The sequence below is a fragment of the Ambystoma mexicanum genome, chromosome 2q (assembly GCF_040938575.1).
Source record: "Ambystoma mexicanum isolate Mex_15411 chromosome 2q, UKY_AmexF1_1, whole genome shotgun sequence".
NCBI lineage: Eukaryota > Metazoa > Chordata > Amphibia > Caudata > Ambystomatidae > Ambystoma > Ambystoma mexicanum.
In genome coordinates this window covers 337,189,478-337,208,264 of record NC_090924.1, presented here as the reverse complement: position 1 = coordinate 337,208,264, position 18,787 = coordinate 337,189,478, and the positions used below count along the sequence as shown (strand labels likewise).

Here is an 18,787-nt window from a genome sequence, read left to right as displayed (position 1 = left end):
CCTTCTAAACTCTTCTCTCCTTCCCATTCATTCTCTTCCACATCGACTTTTTCCACCAACCATTCTTTCTCCTTCCTGCAATACTACACCCCTTCTGCTTCCTCATCTGTAGACCCCTTATTTATTCCCCCCAAAACAGACTCCCTTTCCCTGTCTCCCCTGCCCTTCCTTCTCTCTACTCACTGCCAGGGTCTCTTTTCGGTACGTCGTTGGTACATCTTCAGTATATTTTTAGATTCGTTTTTTGGTGAACATTTTTCAATGAAAAAACAAATAAAAAAATATATGGGGTGGGTAAGGGGATTTAAGCGGTAGCGGTGGGGAATAGGGAGTGCATGATAGGGGAGGGAGAGCTTGATAGGGGAACCCCCCAAATATTTCTTTTAAAAGTCACGATTTTTCGGCAAAAACCTAATCGAAAAAAATAACTGGAGATGAAAGAACAAAGAACTGTCTTTTCTTGCTACTTTTCCTGACAATATTTCTCAGAATGGTGCTTTATGGATCTCCTTTATGGGCTCTGCGTTCCCCTGTTAGCGTCTCCATCCATCCATCCCCCTTGACTCCTGTACTCCACCTCCCTTGTTGTGAACGCTGGGCCTTGGCTCAAGTTGAGCGCCTTGTGGCTAGTGTGTCTACTGCGTGGTCGACAACTTCATCAAACCAAGAGGTCCTTCCAACCATAACCATCCCTAGAGTGGAACTCTGGACCAGATTAAAGGGATAACCCTTTTAGCGGCCCGCTAATCTGATCCCGTGTCCTCACTCTTCATGCTTGCAGCCTTAGAGTGGGGTCTTTAGGTCAGCATGTCCTCAATGAGTCCAATGCTTTGCTGATCCACTTAAGTGGAAGCGTGGCCTTACTGACCACGGTCACCAGCTTCTCGTGACACCGGTCTTAACATTTTATGTTTTACATTGTCCTACAGAAGACAACACAGATGCGTGTTCTCTCCATATGCTTTACTGGTCCTGGTTTGCCACTTGGCCAAACTGGGCACATTTTGTTTTCCTGGACAAAACATTGTACCTGGTGGTGCCTTATATTCGTTATCTTGCAACATTGGGATTGCCCCGAAGGGATGAAGGTCAGCATGTGCGCTGCAGACTTACACCTGGTACCATAGACTATAGTGAGGCAGCATGAACAATGATGCTGACACTTTTAATAATGCACATCACGAAGAGAATTGATTCTTGGCTCAATCATGGCAGCGCCATGTTTGAGCCATGCCCCTCTACAGCGCGAACGCGCAATACATGATAAACTTCACTGCTCAGTGGTATCTTGGCGCTAAATGTATTTCTCCACACTGGTAGGGACACATTCTCTGCTCTTTCGTGTTCATGCATATTGGTCCGGTGACGCACCCCTTAGTTTTGAGCATACCCCCTCGTGGTGCACCTAAACAATGAATTCTATAGATGACTGTTCTACCAAGCTCCCAGAACTAGAGGACTGAGGAGCCTCCGCTCAGCGCTGAGGACAGCTTGGATTGTGGTTATTTTGTCAGCCCTGCCTCCATTTTGTTTCTCCAGCTTTTCCCATTCTTGATCACTGTGTAGATTTGTGATGGATTCCTGTGGAGTTGGCGCTCTGTCCCACCCAGTAATGGGGGTTTTCATGTCCGCTTCCTGCAGGTGGTCCAGCTGTTGCTCAACAGTAACATGTGTGCGGCGCTGCTGGAGCCCAAGCCAGGAGATACGACGGATCCCAACGGCACCAGCCCACTACATCTGGCAGCCAAGAACGGGCACATCGACATCATCAGGTACTCCTGGGGGTTTGGGGGTTTTGCTTCCTGGTGGGGTAATGCCCTCTGCTGCGCTATGACTGCCTCTAGGAGCCCTGGGGTCTGGAACCCTGCCGTGGCCCTTGAGTGCTCGCTTTCAGCTGTGATGACTGGAATAGGTTATATGTCGGTTTGGTTTGTGGAGTAGATTCCCGTTCAGGGGCCCTTTTGGAGAATGACTTTTGTAACTATATTCACTGGAAAATCCACATTTTAAAAAAGGTTATTTGGCTCCAGTTCCAAGTGCTCAGCAGCGAAGGCGTCATCAGACACTAGCAACACCATGGTGCATGGCCCTAAAACCTCCTCTTGCAGGTGTTCATTTTAATGTTAAAGGTATTTGTACCACGCACCGTCACCAACGGAATTGGTGCCCGGGTGCTCAGGAAGAAAGGGGGGTTAATCGGGTGAAGAGGGAGTAGAAAAGTGAGAAAGGTGATGTGCGGTTGACAGCTTCAGTTTGGTTTTCACCGTGCGCTGAGCTTTGGTGTGAATATGGGATCGATGTCAGTCCCCGTGTGGTGTTGGTGCGAGTTATGTGTTGTTTGTTTGTTGTTGCTGTGTGGTGAAGTGCGTGCGGTTTTCCGTGCGAAATGATGGTTGTGTGGATTTTTGTGTGTGTTAAGTATGCAGAAATTTTAGCTTTTGGGTTAGTGTGTTATATGTCTCTTAGTCCTTATAATTCTTGTTCTACGTATACGGTTGTACTATGGAGTAGGCATATTCTTTCTCTTTTTCTTTCCTGTCGGTCTAATTGTAAGGGGTGATGGCGTGGCAAATTCCCAGCTGTGTTATTTCTGACCTTAGTGTACCAGGTTGCGGCGTGCATTGTCCCCCACTCTGGTATTGGTGCTGTATTTTTACAATCACCTACTCCCTTCCTATCTATTTCCTGTCTGGGATCCATTGCTACCTGTGTGTACTTTGTAGGCCAAGGTATTATTGACATATCACCCTTACCCTTCCATCCCGATCTCTTTGTGATCATTCTTTGGTATGATTCTAGCTTATCTATCTTTCAATTAGTAAGTTGATATGCCGTAGATTGTTCTTCCCTTACTTCAGTGGATGGGCGGTATCTTAGGGAGACAGGGGATCTTAGCTGTGTGAGTGTCCCCTAAGCATTCTTCCTAGTTATGGATAAAGAGCTAAGATTTGGGAAGTTTTCTGAATAGGAGGTGATCTCTTGTGTTACTTATGTTCTTTGGTAGCTCGTTCGAGGTTTTTGTGGTGAGGTGAGAGAAAGAGGATCCTCTGAATTTTCTTTTGTTGTATGGTTTTGGTTCAAAACGGATGTCGCTGCTGGATGTGAGTGACCGTGTTGGGCGGTGTATGTTTATTTTTTCTCTTAGGAACTCCCCGCCTTGGCTGTGTATTGCTCTGTGCGTTATGCACACTAATTTGAACTCGATTCGCTGTTTTATTGGTAGCCAGTGTAGCCTTTTCAGTGCTGGTGTGATGTGTTTTCTTCAAGGTAGTTTGAGAAGCAGTCTGGCCGCCGCATTGTGTATGCCTTAGAGCTTCCTTAGAAGTTGTTCTGGCATGCCCAGATATAGGCTATTGGCGTAGTCTACTCTAGACATGACGAGAGCGATGACAGTGAGTGTTTTGTTCGTGAATGACGGGAATGGAGGATCTTTTTACCGCTCGCAGGAGAAAGAAGCATTTCTTGATTAGAGCGTTTACTTGTGGCTCTAGAGTAAGTTCGTTGTCCATCAGGACTCCCTGGTTTTTTAGAATCGACAATGGGGCTGGGGTTGTACCAAGTTCTAGGTGTCCTCAAAGATCTTGCCCCATCCCCCAAAGACAAAATTAATGGTTATTGAAGGGATGCAAGCAACATCCAGGTCCAAGCTTTCCCTATCCATCCTTCAAAGCGCCAATCCCTGTGGTCCACTGGGGTGCCTGACTTGTTGCCTAATATATCTTCCAGTCTAGGCGTCTTTATATTAAAACAATGATAAAGTGCACTTTTCACCACTTCTCTACTACACCTTGAACAAAAGGGCATCTCGGTTTGCCATAAGGCATGTGTAGGCATTCTAATTTAGGAGCGGAAGGGAGGTAAGACACGTGCCCCTCATGTCCTGGCAACCCTGGAAAAAAGCTTTTTTTGCTGACCAAACACAACACCCTCGCTCCCTTAACCCCTCTCTCCCCCCGGGGCACCCAAAAGGTTAATATTATATGATCATTTAAGTCTATAAACATTGGGTGCCCCATTCCCATGTCCACTCATACTCGAGAGTCATAACTTGGGTAACACCAGGCATGCAGCCTCCAGGTGCGTGGCCATCACTCTACTCACACATTGCCTCGACATTCTGTGCTTAGGTCCTCGTTACATAGCAAACAAGCATTGGCAATGCCAATACTTTGGGCTTTTGCGTAGGCATGAGAAAGGCAATTGCCAGGCACTGCCATACTGGTATTAACTGGTTATTGATGGTAACAGGTGCAAAATGGTGCGAGTACCTGGGCATCTAATACCAGTGCCTCGCAAATGCCTAATAATAATACACAAGCCAAAACTGTTGGCTTTGCTAATGCTTGCTTTTAATAGGACCTCCATGAAGGACTCGTATAGTGCTTATAAATCGAGTGGCTGAAGGCAGACCTGGTTACATCACTTTTGTTACACCAATAGTGCGTTTACAACTCCAATTAAGTCATAACTCTCTGAAGACTGCTTTGAAAAAACACTGGCCAGCACTTTGAGTGCAAAGTTGGATGGTTAGGCTTGATTAAAGTGAGCTCAAAGAGTTCCCATGAGGAGGTGTTTTGGGCAGGGAGGGACAGGAAATGCGTGGGAATGGCCATAGGAATTTGCATAGCAATGGGCAGTCAATGGGTGGGCAAACAAACCAAACAACACCTACAATATGTGTGTCTCCCATCATATGTAATTTCTCCCTATCTGTACTCTAATGCAATAGTTCGGCTTATAGGTGACGCTAAAGCACCACCTAATAGCTCAAGCTAAAAAGATGGCAAACATAATTGTGTTGCATTACTTTAGTGTTTCAAAAAGTGTCACATTTCCATGGATCAATATTCCTTCATGGAAACATAAGAAAAGAAAGAGAAAAATACAAACAATCTAATATTCAATTTATATCACAGTCTAGCAGTGTCAAAATCATAGAATAACGTTCTAAAACGTCAAGTGGGGAGAGTATACTCGCACCCCACCGACTTACATTTCAATTCCCGGCAGCCTATTTACCCCAGAACGGTTTAAGTTGCTTCAGAAGTCGGTTTAATTATTTTGTGTCTACAGAGCCACGCTTGATGAACATTGCGAGCAGTGCAGGTCACTGTGCGTGGGCTTGCACCCTCTTTACAGAATGCCAAAGCGTTGGTGGTTGTACGAATCATGGGCGTAATTTAAAGTGGGGGACAAGGGTTTTTGTCCCACCCAACTTTAGTGGCACACCATTTTGTCTCCCCTCATTTGGCAGGGGCCCCTTTCCTTTAGATGTCATGTCCTCCCCGCCCCCCAACGTTTTCATCAAAGTTACTCCACTGATACGAATCCCCACTACCCCTCAACTAAGGGTGATGATGTGGAGTTCCTGAATGCCCTGGACCTCCATTGCCCCAATTGTATTATGGTGCTCTCCCAGCATTCCATCCTTGGAAGCGGTGGGGGCCGCACCAGTCCTGATGGACTGCATAGCTATATTTTTGCCCCCTACTGAAGATTTCTCTACAGTCACTGCCAAGACCCTCCTAAATTGGAAATTTGTGACAGGAGATCCCAGCCAAGTGCATGTAAAGGTGGGCTGGGCAGGGGCGCCGAGTACAGGGGGGATGCGGGGCCCGAGCCCCCCCCCCCCGGCAGAATGAAGTCGGGGCTGAGGCCCCCCGGGCCGGAGAGAAGAGACGCAGTATGGATGGCCCTTTGTTCCATCCATACTGTGTCTCTCTCTGGCGGCCCGGGTAAAAGCCGGGGGAAAAACGATGTTTAGAAATTGTGGGACAGATGCAAAGCAAGAGGCTCTTGCTTTGCATCTGTCCCTCAATTTCTAAAAATCCTTTTGGGTTGGGTATACTTCTACATCTATGCACCAGGGTGCACAGATGTAGAGGTACACCCAACCCAAAACGATTTTTAGAAATGGAGGCACAGATGCAAAACAAATCTGTCCCTCAATTCTAAAAATCGTTTTGGGTTTGGTGTATTTGTACATCTGTGTACCCTTCTTGGCAAGCGGGGTTAACAGATGTAGAGGTACACCCAACCCAGAAGGATTTCTTTAGAAATGGAGGTACAGATGCAAAGCGCGGGAGGGGCATGGAGCAGGGGCAGGGAGAGGGCAAATGAGACTGTTTGCTGGTACTCCTCAGTTAGCTCGCTATACTCTTGATGGGATAGTACGGCTGTAACAGGGCTTCTATAATTGTTGAATCTTCTCAGCGATAATACTATGCTTTTGTTGAGGCAATGATAGTTCCTCTAAGTGGGGCTGCTATACTTTTGATGGGACAACATCAGCACTTCTGAATTGAGCTGCTACACTCTTATTGACAAGGCCCCAGCACTTCTCAACAGATGTATTTATTTTAATTTTAATTGGTTATTTATAATGCGTGTACTACCCAGAGGTTTCTAAGCACGGACTGAGAGAGCGAACCTGTGTTGCACGGACCGAGGGAGCGAACCTGTGTTGCACGGACCGAGGGAACGAACCTGTGTTGCGCGGACCGAGGGATCAAACCTGTGTTGCTTTGTGTCGTCTTGCTTCCAAGGCGAGCACGTTGCCCCTGAGCTATCCTTCCGATACTCTAAAGATCTGAAGTACATTTAATGATACAGAACCAGAACTATTGAGCAAGTCTGTCATCATCAGAATAACTCAACACTGTCGTGGTTATACAGAGCTCATATATTTAAAGGGATGGAATTACTCAGAAAGTAGCTACACTATTCAATAACCCAAAGTTCTTAAGCATAGTTAATGTGAAAATACTACACTTCTCACAGTTGGGACAGTACTGCCACTTCTCACAGAGGCTTCTACACCTTTTATGGGGCAGCACAGATCCAGCCTACTGCTCACATGCTCAGAATTGTTATTTCTCAGCAGGACTGCAACACTATACCATTGTGTTCTGTATGTTGAGTGCTTCTTCACCACCAATGTGGATTCATGGCTCTCTCCCAGTGTCTAAATAGTAGATCTGCCTACATTCAATTGGCAACAGGCATGTCTGGAGCTACCTGCTGTCCATAAACTGCCGCTCAGGATGTTGGGAGCTGTGATGGGGCAAGCAATAGAAGGCTCGAGCCTGTCGGATAGCAGAATCAGCAGGGTCTTAAAACCTGTTGACTCCTTCTGGAGGGGCCATGGGGCAAAATGAGCCTGATCCCACATACAGGGGGTTGTTACCCCTTTATCTCTCCTGAACGAAAGAATAAGCTCTCTCAGACACAAATTATCACCCCTGCACACACATTGAATGAATATGGTATGGATCTATAGATCGAGAAAACTGGAGTGACAATTCAGAGTGTTTTAACAGAAACATAATTGTCTTCCCAGATGGGAGACTGACTCCATTAATATACATGGGGTCACTGAGATGACCAAGAGTGAAACTGTACATTCAGTTGTGAGATTACCAGCAATGGTTGATACTATGCTCCAAGGAGTGAGGTGCCCACTCAATATATCACACTATTTATAGGTGTGAGACCCATCCTGAATGCTTGCCCAAAGAGCCTTGGCCAGAGTTTCACACTGAAGAAGTGAGCATGTGATCCGGGGTCTGCAGCCCACACACATGCAGAGGATTCCCATGCTCCCACTTGCGAGATTTGCAACAAATTAGTGAGATTGTGATCCAAGGTAGGAGGCACATGCACAGTCTTTGCTCTGATGGTTGACACACTCACAGGATGGGACGGCATTTCGTTCTCCCATCCTAGTTGTGTTGCTCTGCCTTTTGAGGGCTAATACAACCTGGATGATTATAGAGGGGTGGAGCAGCGGCAGTGATGGCCTACTGGAATGCAACTCGAAGGATTAAATCTCCTTCTTACTTGACTTTAGTATATGCAGTACATGCTAGCCAATATTTCCACTGTTCTGCGCTGCGCGCGCCTCCACCCCCCCTGCGCACTGTTGCACCAAGTTGGCGACTACATGCAAATGTGCGGTCCTATAACTGCCAGTGATGTCACTTCCTGTATTTGGGACCCCCACACCACCACCCCCCTGGGAAATTCATAAGTCGGCTCCCCTGGGCCTGGGAGATGTGGTTGGATACCCCAGTAAGCTTTGAATAAGGAAACAGGGCAGTAGGTGAGGTCGTTAAGCCGGTTTCAGTAAATGGCCTCCCCTGTGCCTGCTTGGGAGGCCTGCTTGGTCGGACATCCTAAATAACATCGTCAGTCCATCTGCTGTTTCGCTGGCTTCAGACGCCTGCGAGGCCTGTGCTGAACAATCATCGGTTTTGCTAGAAACCAATCTGCCAATCCTGGAGGCGCCAAGGAAGGCTAAGGCAAATCCTGCTAGGAATATGGTAGATTTCAAAATTGGAGCTGCAGACTGAAGGCAGATTCTTGATTACGTTTTTTAGCGTCTTAAAATCTGTTCGGATCTGCCCAATCTTTCAGAGCTGCGCGTGGTATGAATTACTGAGTGGGACGGGAAGCCCATCCTCTCATTTCAGAAGCATGGATGCTGGGGCGCTCAGCAGCACATTTTTCAAGTGTGGGGCACTGCCTTGCATAGCTGGCTCTGGTGAAATGATGGGCGAGTCAAAGTTACTCATCGATACTTCTCTGTGAATCGGCCCATTAAGGTCAAGTGATGAGATGGAGGACCTCGCTCGCTCTCTTTCTCGCGCGTGCGTTTTGTTTGATGTTTGCTTAAGAGCTGCTTGTTTTGCCCTACAGGTTTTTCAGTCATAAACTTGTGAAAAACCACAGTGATCTACCTTAACCCTTCATTTACACTAAACCATATCCTGCAACGTGTGCTGCTGTCTAGTTTTCACATGGTTAAGCTTTTAGATGTACTTCAATGGTGCTTTTATAGTCGGCCCGCATAAAGAGTGCAGTGTTGACACATTCACACTGACATTCTGGGGCGGCCCCTCTCAGAGCACTTTAAATCGCTGGTCACCTTTGAATTGGTGAGGTAATAGGGCTTTTTTTATGCGTACAAAAAACCCACGCGGCACTTACAGGAGCCGAGTTGCTTTCCCTAAGTAACAACAAAAGTGTAATGTGGCCTCCACTCATGTGTGAGTGTATGTTAGGGCAGTCGCTTCCCTGGAAAATGTGGTGCCAATGAGCACCCAGAGTGGGGCCCATATGGAAGGGACTGTACATTACTTCACCTCAGTCAGCTGGATTAGGGTTAGTAACATTTATTCTTACCCCAATTAGAGGAATTACGTGCAACTGAGCTGCATGAGGGGAAACATGGTCCTGTTTAGTTTTCAAGCGTTTACTTCCTGCAATAAACAGCTGCTCTGGGGGCTTTACTGACGGTAACATCCTGGACCCAAGTTATTTTATGTTATGTTGATTTATACCACACACCGCTACCACCCAGTGGCAGTCTCCAGGCGCACGCGTGGCTCTGCAAGAGAGGAGGGTGGGGAGGTTAGTGATGATAGGATGAGTATAGGCTCAGAACTAGGAGGAACTGGCGTCTGTGAGTGTTGAGTTTATGTGGGAGGCCCTGTCCGTTGTAACCATATGGGTAAGACTCAGTGCCTCAGGGGATTGCTAGTGTTTGTGTTGGTTTGAGTGCATTGTGTGATGTTGGGTGGGTTGTGTTCGTGCGCACTGGTTAGTGTCCATAAGGGACCCAGAGTCGCGGTTGGCATTAGCTTTAAGAATATCTGGTGTCTTGGTGTGTACTTGCGTTGTTGACGTTTTATGGACTTTGTGGGGTGGTTCACTCTAGGTATGCTTCCAGCATCTCGGAGATGGTGGGTGTGGGCATATAATTGATTCTTGGCGTGTTTATGTAGTGTGGCTAGCCCAAATTCTGGTGTAGTGAGGTTGGTTATGTTCAAGGATCAGGAAGGGGGGTGGGTTAGTAGTCGGTCTGTTTGTTGGAGCCTCTGGTGTGATTCTTGGTTGCACTTGATGGTATCTACCCATGTTCTTGGTTGTGGTTCGTCGGCCCATCTCGCCTCCTCTCTAGTTGTTTGTCTGTGATGTTATTGATGCTGGTGTTCCTTTGCGGTTGTCATTGCCTGTTGAATAACCAGGTTTTGAGTTATTTCCTGAAGATGATGTGGTCTTCTGTAGTTCTAATTTATTTGGCAGCTGCTCCTCTGACCCAGTTGCAAAGGAGGTCTACATATCACAGTGGGTGTTATGTAGCTAAAACACAAGTTCATGTGTTTGTGTGATGAAGATAATACATGGGGATGTGTATATAGTTATGTATGAAATGTACATAATTTCACCTAACACTATTACTGCAATGTTTTGTTTATCTATGTGCTGTCGTGGAAGTTCTGTTGTGGAACCGGGCTGATGTATCATTTGGTTCTGGGTAGAATGTTTTGGCTTGAAGGGAAGAACCGTATGCTGATGGGAAAGGCCTGGGGCTGCTGTAGCTATAACTGAAATAAAGCTACCCGTAAACTCACTGTGTTTGGAGGATCTTTCTTTGTAATACTGGCAACGAGGATGGGATTCAGCGAGAACAGCAGCCCCAGCCAGTCGTTTGTTGCAGGAACATTGCATCGGGTGCATCCTTAACGGAACGTGCAGTTAAACGAAGTCAAGGGCAGTGAGCCCCCTTGAGATGTACGTTGTTGTCACCAGGATTGAGGTACATGCTCAGCAATGCACCTCACTGTTGCGTCTTTAATTTGAGGGAGAGTGAGAAAGCAGCCCAGGCACAGCTGACAACGGTCCCAACAGCGAGCAAAGTCTTGTGGAATTCTCCAGCCGACATTTTGAAGTCAGGCAAAGCTGCAGACAATGCCCATTATCTCGGTGCGTGCCGCCATTTTAAAGTCAAGCGTTTTGCGAGGGACAATGTTTATGCATGATTCAAGTGCAGGTTTTGATTTTCCTTCAAGCTCTCATGTTTTTAAAGGCATCCAACAGGAATTCTTGACAAGGACAGTGACGTTCGATTAAAGGGAGTTTGTTTCAGAAACAACCATACCTGGCGTGTTTGTACTGGCAAGTGCATTGCAGTGAAGATCTCCAGGCAGTGTTCACTGTTTAAAAGTCTTTGGTGTTTAGCTGGGCATAAGGTAATGAATATACCTGGGCCTGAGCTATTTCCTGTAGACCCAGGTGAGCCTAAAGTCAAGTGGGCAGATTGGAAAGATGGCTTCATGAGGTATCTGCACAGAGTATATGGGAGTAATTTTGCTGCTGACCGCAAGGACTCTCAGTTATACCATTTCCTGGGAAAAGAGGGTCAGACGATATTGAAAAATCTACCAGATTTGCAAAGTCAAGAAGCAGAGGGTGTATCTATTTTTGAACAGAGCCTGTTAAAATTAGACAAGCACTTCATCGTCAATGAAATGAATTCTTAGCAAGATACCATTTCACCATAAGGGATCAAAAGATTGGAGAAACAATTGAAGAATGTGATACTGTTCTTCATGGTTTGGCAATTAAGTGTGACTACGTTCATTGTAGAGATGAACATATCAGGGATCAATTAATGATTTGTTGCGCTGATCACAAGATTAGAGAAGCCCTGTGGCGGGAAGCAGCAAGTGGTGTGTATTTTTCGCTAGAAAGGGCTATTGAAATTGTGAAAATGGTGGCGCAGCCAGAGAAGTGCATCAAGGCCTTAGATGCGGAACCTACAAAGACTGCTACCGGCTGTGCAAACGTGGTTGACCAGAATAAATCTTGAAAACCGCAGAGTAATAAGGAAGAAAATAAAAAGACAAACAAAAAGAAAGTGGACTTCAAGCAAAGGATGGAAGGTAGACCGTTTGTCAAGAGATGTTATTGATGTAGGAACCCTGACCATTGAGCCAGCGATAAACTGTGTTTTGCACATCATATTATATGCAAGGACTGTAGAAGAAAGGGCCATGTGGCTCGCTGTTGCAGGCACTGGAATAAGCCGAGTAGTATTAAAGTGGTGCAAGATTGCACAACTTTTTGGCAGGATGAAGGGAGTGACGGAGAAGAGGAAGTGTGCGTGGTAAATGCTGTTGATGCAATGCCCAAATGGGTTAAACCTCACGGGTAGATATCAGTCAATACTGTACCTGTGACATCCTTGTAAATATGGAAACCTGGAAGATAAAATGTAATTTTTGTGAGCTACAAGAGGCAAGTGTGAGTGCACATGCTTATGGAGATGTTCACATCAACAAAGTGGGGGAAATTTGGGCTCAGTTCAGATATGGTGGGAGTTGTGCCCAAGGAATGGTTAGAGTTACATCCAAAGGTGGGAATTTACTGTCCTGCGATACCAAGGCTGATCTTGGGTTGAGACTTGATCCCGATCACCCCTCTCAGGTAATTGTTGTGCAAAGGGCCCTGGGTTCAGTAGAATCAGTTCAGATGAAGGAGAAAGAGATGGTTAAAATGTTTCCAGAAGTCTTTGCAGAAAGGATGGGATGTCTGAAAGGATTTGTCCATCTGATTAGCATAAGGCCAGGGGCGGTACCAATAAGGACGAGAGCACACACCATACCCTTAGCTTTACGGGCGGATGTGGAAAATGAACTGAAGCGTATGATGACTGAAGGTATAATTGAGGAGACTGATGCGGCAGAACGGATAAGCCCCATTGTGGCTGTGCACAAGCCAAATGGGCATTTGAGGCTGTGCATTGATCTTAGGGGTCTTAATAAAAATGTGATGTCTGGATAGATTTCCACTTCCCAAAATTGACGATCTATTGGTGAAAATTGGAGCGGCTGCAATTTTTTTCAGCTCTTGAACTGAAGGCAGCTTACCATCAAGTTAAGCTACACCCTGACTCAATGGACCTGACTGCATTTATAACACCTTTTGGCCTAAATTGATGTAAAAGGGTGCCGTTTAGATTAGTGTCTCCTTCAAGTGTATTCCAAAGGGTTATGAACAAATTGATGAAGGAGTTGACAGGGACATGCTGCTATCAGGATGATATATTGGTGTGGGGGAAGAATGAGGAGGAGCATAATGAACGATTGAAAGAGGTGTTAATAGGAATTGCAGAAGCAGGTTTGACTATCTCGACGGAAAAAAGTAAATTTATGGTTGTGAAAGTCCAGTTTTTGGGGCACGAGTTATCGGTGGATGGGGTGAAAACAGAATATGCAACCCTAGAGGCAATAATGAAGATGAATGCCCCAAAGGATAAAAGGGAATAATCATCATATCTGGGGTTGGTTGAATTCTATGGGAAATGTATGAAGGATTTGGCTGAGAGAACAAAAACCATGAGAACATTGGTAAAGAAAGGTGTGAAATTTGTTTGGTATGAAAAGTGCCACGAAGATTTGAGGATATAAGAAATTCTTTCGTGAGTGCACCAATAGTAAAAGGATTTAAGGATAATTGGGAGGTAGAGTTGTACACTGACTCAAGTGAGAGCGCACATGGATGTGTTTTGATGGAAGGAAAATGGGATGTGTGTCACACGATTGCTTTTGCATCACTTGGTCTTAAGGAGGCTGAGAGGCGTTATTCTGTTGTTGAGAAAGAAGCCTTGGCCTGTGTGTCGGAGACTGAGAAATTCTGCCAATGTGTGTGGGGGAGAAGATGTGTTGTAGTGACTGATCACAAGCCGTTGGTGTAAATTTTTTAAAGGAACGGGTTGAATGGAGTTTCAAGGAGCATTGTCAGGTGGATTTCTTCTCCCCAGGGGTTGAACATGCAGGTAAGACATGTGAAGGGTGATTTAAATGTTATTTTCCGATGCGCTGTCTTGCAATCCCATAGAGGTGGGTGATGTTATGATGTGTGAGGAAGAAGGTGAGGTTTTTTAACACTAAGGTTGCAAAGGAAATTGACTGGAGAGAAGAGTGTGATAAGGACGTAACTTACAAGATGGTGACGAAATACGTTCAGGGGGGTGGCTGGTAGAGGACCTGGATGAAGAGTTGAAGAGGTACAGGAGGGCGAAACAAGAATTGAGTATGGAGAAAGGAATCTTGTCTAGGGGAGAGCGATTAGTGGTGCCGGAAGGCATGAAGAGAGTTGTGTTGGAAATCGCTCATGAGGGTCATTTTGGTGTCAGTAAGAGGAAGGGTCTAATATGGCAAGATTTTTCGTGGCAGGTATGGACCATGATATTGAGTTGTTTTTGAAGGAGTGCAAGGCATGTTTGGACAGTGATAATGCCCTATACACCAGGGTACAGCCCATGAAGATTGTGGAGTCACCCATTTCGGTTTGGGATGTGGTGTCTATCCATGTCCACATTTTGGGTCCTGTGTCTGTTTGGGGAGCCCGAAGTGCATATCTTATTGTCTTCATGGATTTGTTATCAAAGCGGCCCTAGATGTGCAATGTGAGGGACATTAGTTCCCATAGGATAATATGGTTTTTGGAGTCAGTGTTCTGGAGAGAGGGATTTCCCAGAAAAATAGCGATGGATAATGGTCCCCAGTTTGTGGGAAGAGAGATGCAGCGGTTTCTGGAGGACAATGGCATTGAGCACTCTACTACGGCTCTTTATAATCCTAAAGGGAATGTGACTTTTGAGAGGTTCAATAGAACGCTTATGGAGATAATTAGAATTGCCATTGCATCAGGTGGAGATTGGGAATGGACAGTTATGGAGCGTGTGGTGCAATATAAAGTTGCACTTCACCAGGTGACAGGTGTATCCCCATTCGAGGCGTTGCGGAAAAAGTGTGCCAAATTCCAGGTTCCATCCTGGTTAAATGAAAACGTTTGTGGAAGTGCGTGGAGAGGTACAAACAGGAGTGTTGCAGGAGAGGATGGCAAATGAGCAAAAGAGTGCCAAGGAGAGGTATGATGAATATAATTGTGTGAAGGAATGTGTTTTGAAAGGTGGTGTTGATGTCAAGATAAGGAAAGGAAGGAGTGTCGATGAAGGGGTTTTCAAGTTCTCGACTCCGATGAAGGTGTTGAAAAATCTGGGTAACACAGTTTTGTTGAGTAATGGTGAGAGGTGGAGTGAAGAGAGAGTGGCTGTCATGAATTGTAATGGAGGCGGTTACAACAGGTATTAGCTTGTACTGGCACCACACGTGAAGGAGACACACGTGTGTGTTAAGTAGCCATGATATAAGTTTTGGTTTCATGCACCCTTTGAAGGAGAGGAGGTGTGCTATGTAAGTAAAACACAAGTTCAAGAGAGAGTGTGTGTGTGTGTGTGTGTGTGTGTGTGTGTGTGTGTGTGTGTGTGTGTGTGTGAGAGAGAGAGAAAGATCATACATGTGGATGTGTATATAGTTATGTAGGATATGTACATAATTTCACCTAATACTGTTACTGTAATGTTGTATTGATCTATGGGCTGTCGTGGAAGTCTGTTGTGGAACCGGGCTGATGTATCATTTGGTTCTGGGTAGAATGTTTGGGCTTGAAGCAAGAACCGTTGTGCTGATGGGAAAGGCTTTGGGATGCTGTAGTTATAACTGAAATAAAGCTACCTCGAAATTCACTGTGTTTGGAGGATCCTTCTTTGTAATAGTGGGCTCCACACTCATCAACGTGGACCACTCACTCCCGGTGCTCCTCCAGCGCTGCACAATTCATGGCACATTTAAGCTGGCTCCCAGCCAGAAGAGGCACACCTGTTTTATGGGAGGCCTGCAGCTCAGCACTGCTCCTTTTGCAGCTCCCACAACAAAGCTGGCACAAGGGCACCATGCATCTGCCTCACAGCACCCACCCTCACTCCTCACATCAGAGTGAGCGTAAGGATCCCACCAAAACCCAAGTAGGCAGTCTGGAGCGAAAAACCACCCTAGATACACATTTTCTATCTTGTTTCTTTTCTTTCAATTTGCCACGTGAATTAATACACAGCAACCAGCAAAGATTTATTTGGGCCAGTCTCCCTTGGTGGAACTCCACATATCTCGTGCAAATTATTATGTTCCTAAACAGCCATTTTTACTGCCAGACATTCCCGTATTCCCTTATACAAGAACACCTTTGAGACTGTGTAAAATATGTATGTATTGTTTCTTTTTTTATCTATGAACTAGAATAAATGTGTACTTTTTTACATGATTTATATATTTTAGCTCGTGTTGACTCAGAACTCCTCACCAGCTTGGAGAGTCTTTCCTTCTGGTCTTTGTGTGTGATTTACTTGCTGTACCAAAGCCATCTCACTCTAGGGACCCTTTACTTTATAACATTCATCCACACGTATGCCAGACACTAGAGCCATGCGACCAAACCACATCCCTTTACAAGGAGCACACATCAGAATACTGGCCTCAGTAATGGCAACACATCCCACGCAAAGCTGTTTGGTGTATCAAACAGCACACGATAACACCCATGTCTTCGTTTAGTTCAACGCAATTTATTGAACAATCTGTTTTCACCTTTTTTGGAATATGGACTATCTGCTGAAATTCTGCATGGGAGGCATGAATAAATGTTATATATATTTCTGTCCCATTCTGCTGCATGTAATTCTGTGCACTCTAAATTGAGATTGTGTATCTTTTTGCCAGATTTTGCAAATTCACATCTGGGAAATACAATCACGCTGCATTTAATTCACTGTCTGACTGACAGATCCCGCTCCCAAAATGTAAATGTGTTCACACTTCATACACACGACTACTAATACTGCTAAAGCCAGAACAGATGAACAATTCCGACCAGGTGTCTGCTCCACCTAGCACAAACATTGGAGGGTCACCCCTAAACTGTGGTTACCCAAATACATTTTTTTTTAATTCAGAGCTTTTAGCCCTATTTAAACACGCTTGGAGTCATTTTCCAAAAAGTAGTAATTGCACGCAGGGCTCCACCAACGATTGCACTTATGTGCCCTTGGATCGCCTCCATATCGTTTTCCACATTTGCAAGACGGAGCGCAAAGAAGAAATCTTAAAACAGCCAAAATGGCCTCTGCACCTTTTTCCACTCTGTTTTGCAATGGGCGTAAATGCCACTTATCATTGACGCGTGGCAGACAGCGTTCAACATGGGTTTCTATGGAACCTCCTGCCTGCTTTTACTAGGTTTAAAAAAACAGGTTGATTGTATAGTGCTCCATTAGTATTACATCAGCATGAAAACGTCATGCCGGTGTAAGACCAGGCAGCAGCGGAATGCATGGCAGAAACGAATATCCGGTTCCATTCCTTCACTCTTCCTGCAAAAGAAGACAAAATCCTGAAGCGTAAACAAGGTGTTAATGTTAATAATAATAATAATAATAATAATTTAGCATTTATATAGCGCTACGAACCCTCCGTTATCTGAGCGCTGCTTATTATTACCCACGATGTATGTTGCTCATTTATCGACCTCAAAAGGATGAAAGGCTGAGTTTGGCCCTGATTCGAACCTGCGTCATCAGGCCCTGCACAGATGTCAAAGCAGCGCTCTACTCGTTATGCTATCCAACCGGCCTTACCCATATGTATGCCCGTCTTTGCTCGTTAGCACCTTTTTCACAATCTGGGACTCAATAGTTGTTTTTGTCACAGAGAACTGTCATCACGCAGTTTCTATTATACAAAGTCTCAAGCTACAAAAGTCTCCCTTATTTAGTCACCTGTATAAAGATGCAGGGACAATTGCCACCATGACTCTCCGTGCCTTGAGAGGCTGCACCTAGCATTCCCCCTCCCAGGAGCAGGTGTCCACATGATCTCTGTCCTTTGCTTTCTTCATATCTTCTGCCCCAAAAACCACTGCCAAGGCGATGTTTACAGTCAACGGAAGATTAGTGCACCTTGTTCATCCTAGAGACCCCCAAAATTGATAGGCTTGGATATAAAATCGAGACGGCCACAAATATATTGACACGAGCCGATTCACATATGCAGTCCTGGGGTCAACTCTTTTAGCCTCTTATGTCCAAGTGAATTGAGTTTAAGCCTCGGCTGGTCAGATGTAGTTTGTCCTTAATGATGGGTGTTTCAGAAGTAATCCTTCTCGGTATGTGACGAAACACAGGTTCATACGTTTGGAGTATGTGTGTGGCGAAATGACTTCTGCCCCGCAGGAGTGCAAGGATGAGTATTGACTGAACAGCCTACTCAGCCCTCACACTTCTACAAAACAAGAGTTATCCTAATAATAAAGTTGAAACATGCATAGTTAAGAGATATACCTCCTTAGCCCTTTGCAGTAACATGGCCAAGAGCATACTCTCAAGAGGGGTGTGAATGTGAAACAGGAGGAACCCAAACAGGAAAGTTCAACTGTCCAAAATAAAGAAATGTCCAATCAAGGTTCTATAAAAATATATATATATTTCTGAGGCTTGTGGAATCTGCTTAGATCACATGCTGTGCATAGGCCGACATCTAGTGGAAGCTGCGGAGTATTACAGTTTGTTTTTCGAAACTCGAAAATGGGCGTCGACACAGGCGTGCCAGTAATACTATCCCTAGTGTGACGTCCACTGTACCCAAGATCCCTCACGCGTCTAGGATCCTCAGATTGTTTTTTTCCGCCATACTGGTCGGAAGCATCTTGCGGAGTCCCCTGGCCTTAGCCATACTTTTGCTTATTATTGAAGTTTAAAATTATTTATTAACATCCTTCCCCACCCCAACGTCGACCCTCGACACTCGACGACGGCTGGAGAAGACATCGACCGTCGGCTGCTGCACGACGGATCTGGGCCTCGGAAGGCCGCTGGCCTCGGCCCGGGCCTAGTAGGCCGCTGGCCTCGGCCCTGCAAGTAGGGAGAGTGGGGGGTGGTACACCGTATAGGTACACCTTATATATTTCCTACACTTACCAGCCCGCTGCCTCAAGGTGCGTATGGAGGGTACCCCTTTCCAATTCTGCCCCAAGTGCAACCGCAAATACCCTTGGGTCGATAGGCACAACACGTGCAATCTCTGCTTGCCGAGAGACCACCCCGAAG

The 18,787-nt window shown here is 45.6% G+C and overlaps 1 protein-coding gene across 6 annotated transcripts in view; it reads left to right on the top strand.

Annotated features, from left to right (window-relative positions):
* Window positions 1-18,787, top strand: part of CASKIN1 (CASK interacting protein 1) — a 1,401,469-nt gene that overhangs the window by 737,566 nt on the left and 645,116 nt on the right. For all 6 annotated transcript variants that reach the window (XM_069647339.1, XM_069647342.1, XM_069647341.1 and 3 more), the window contains exon 6: window positions 1,642-1,772. In XM_069647339.1, the coding sequence (XP_069503440.1) occupies window positions 1,642-1,772 (131 nt within the window). The remainder of the gene's footprint in view (window positions 1-1,641; window positions 1,773-18,787) is intronic.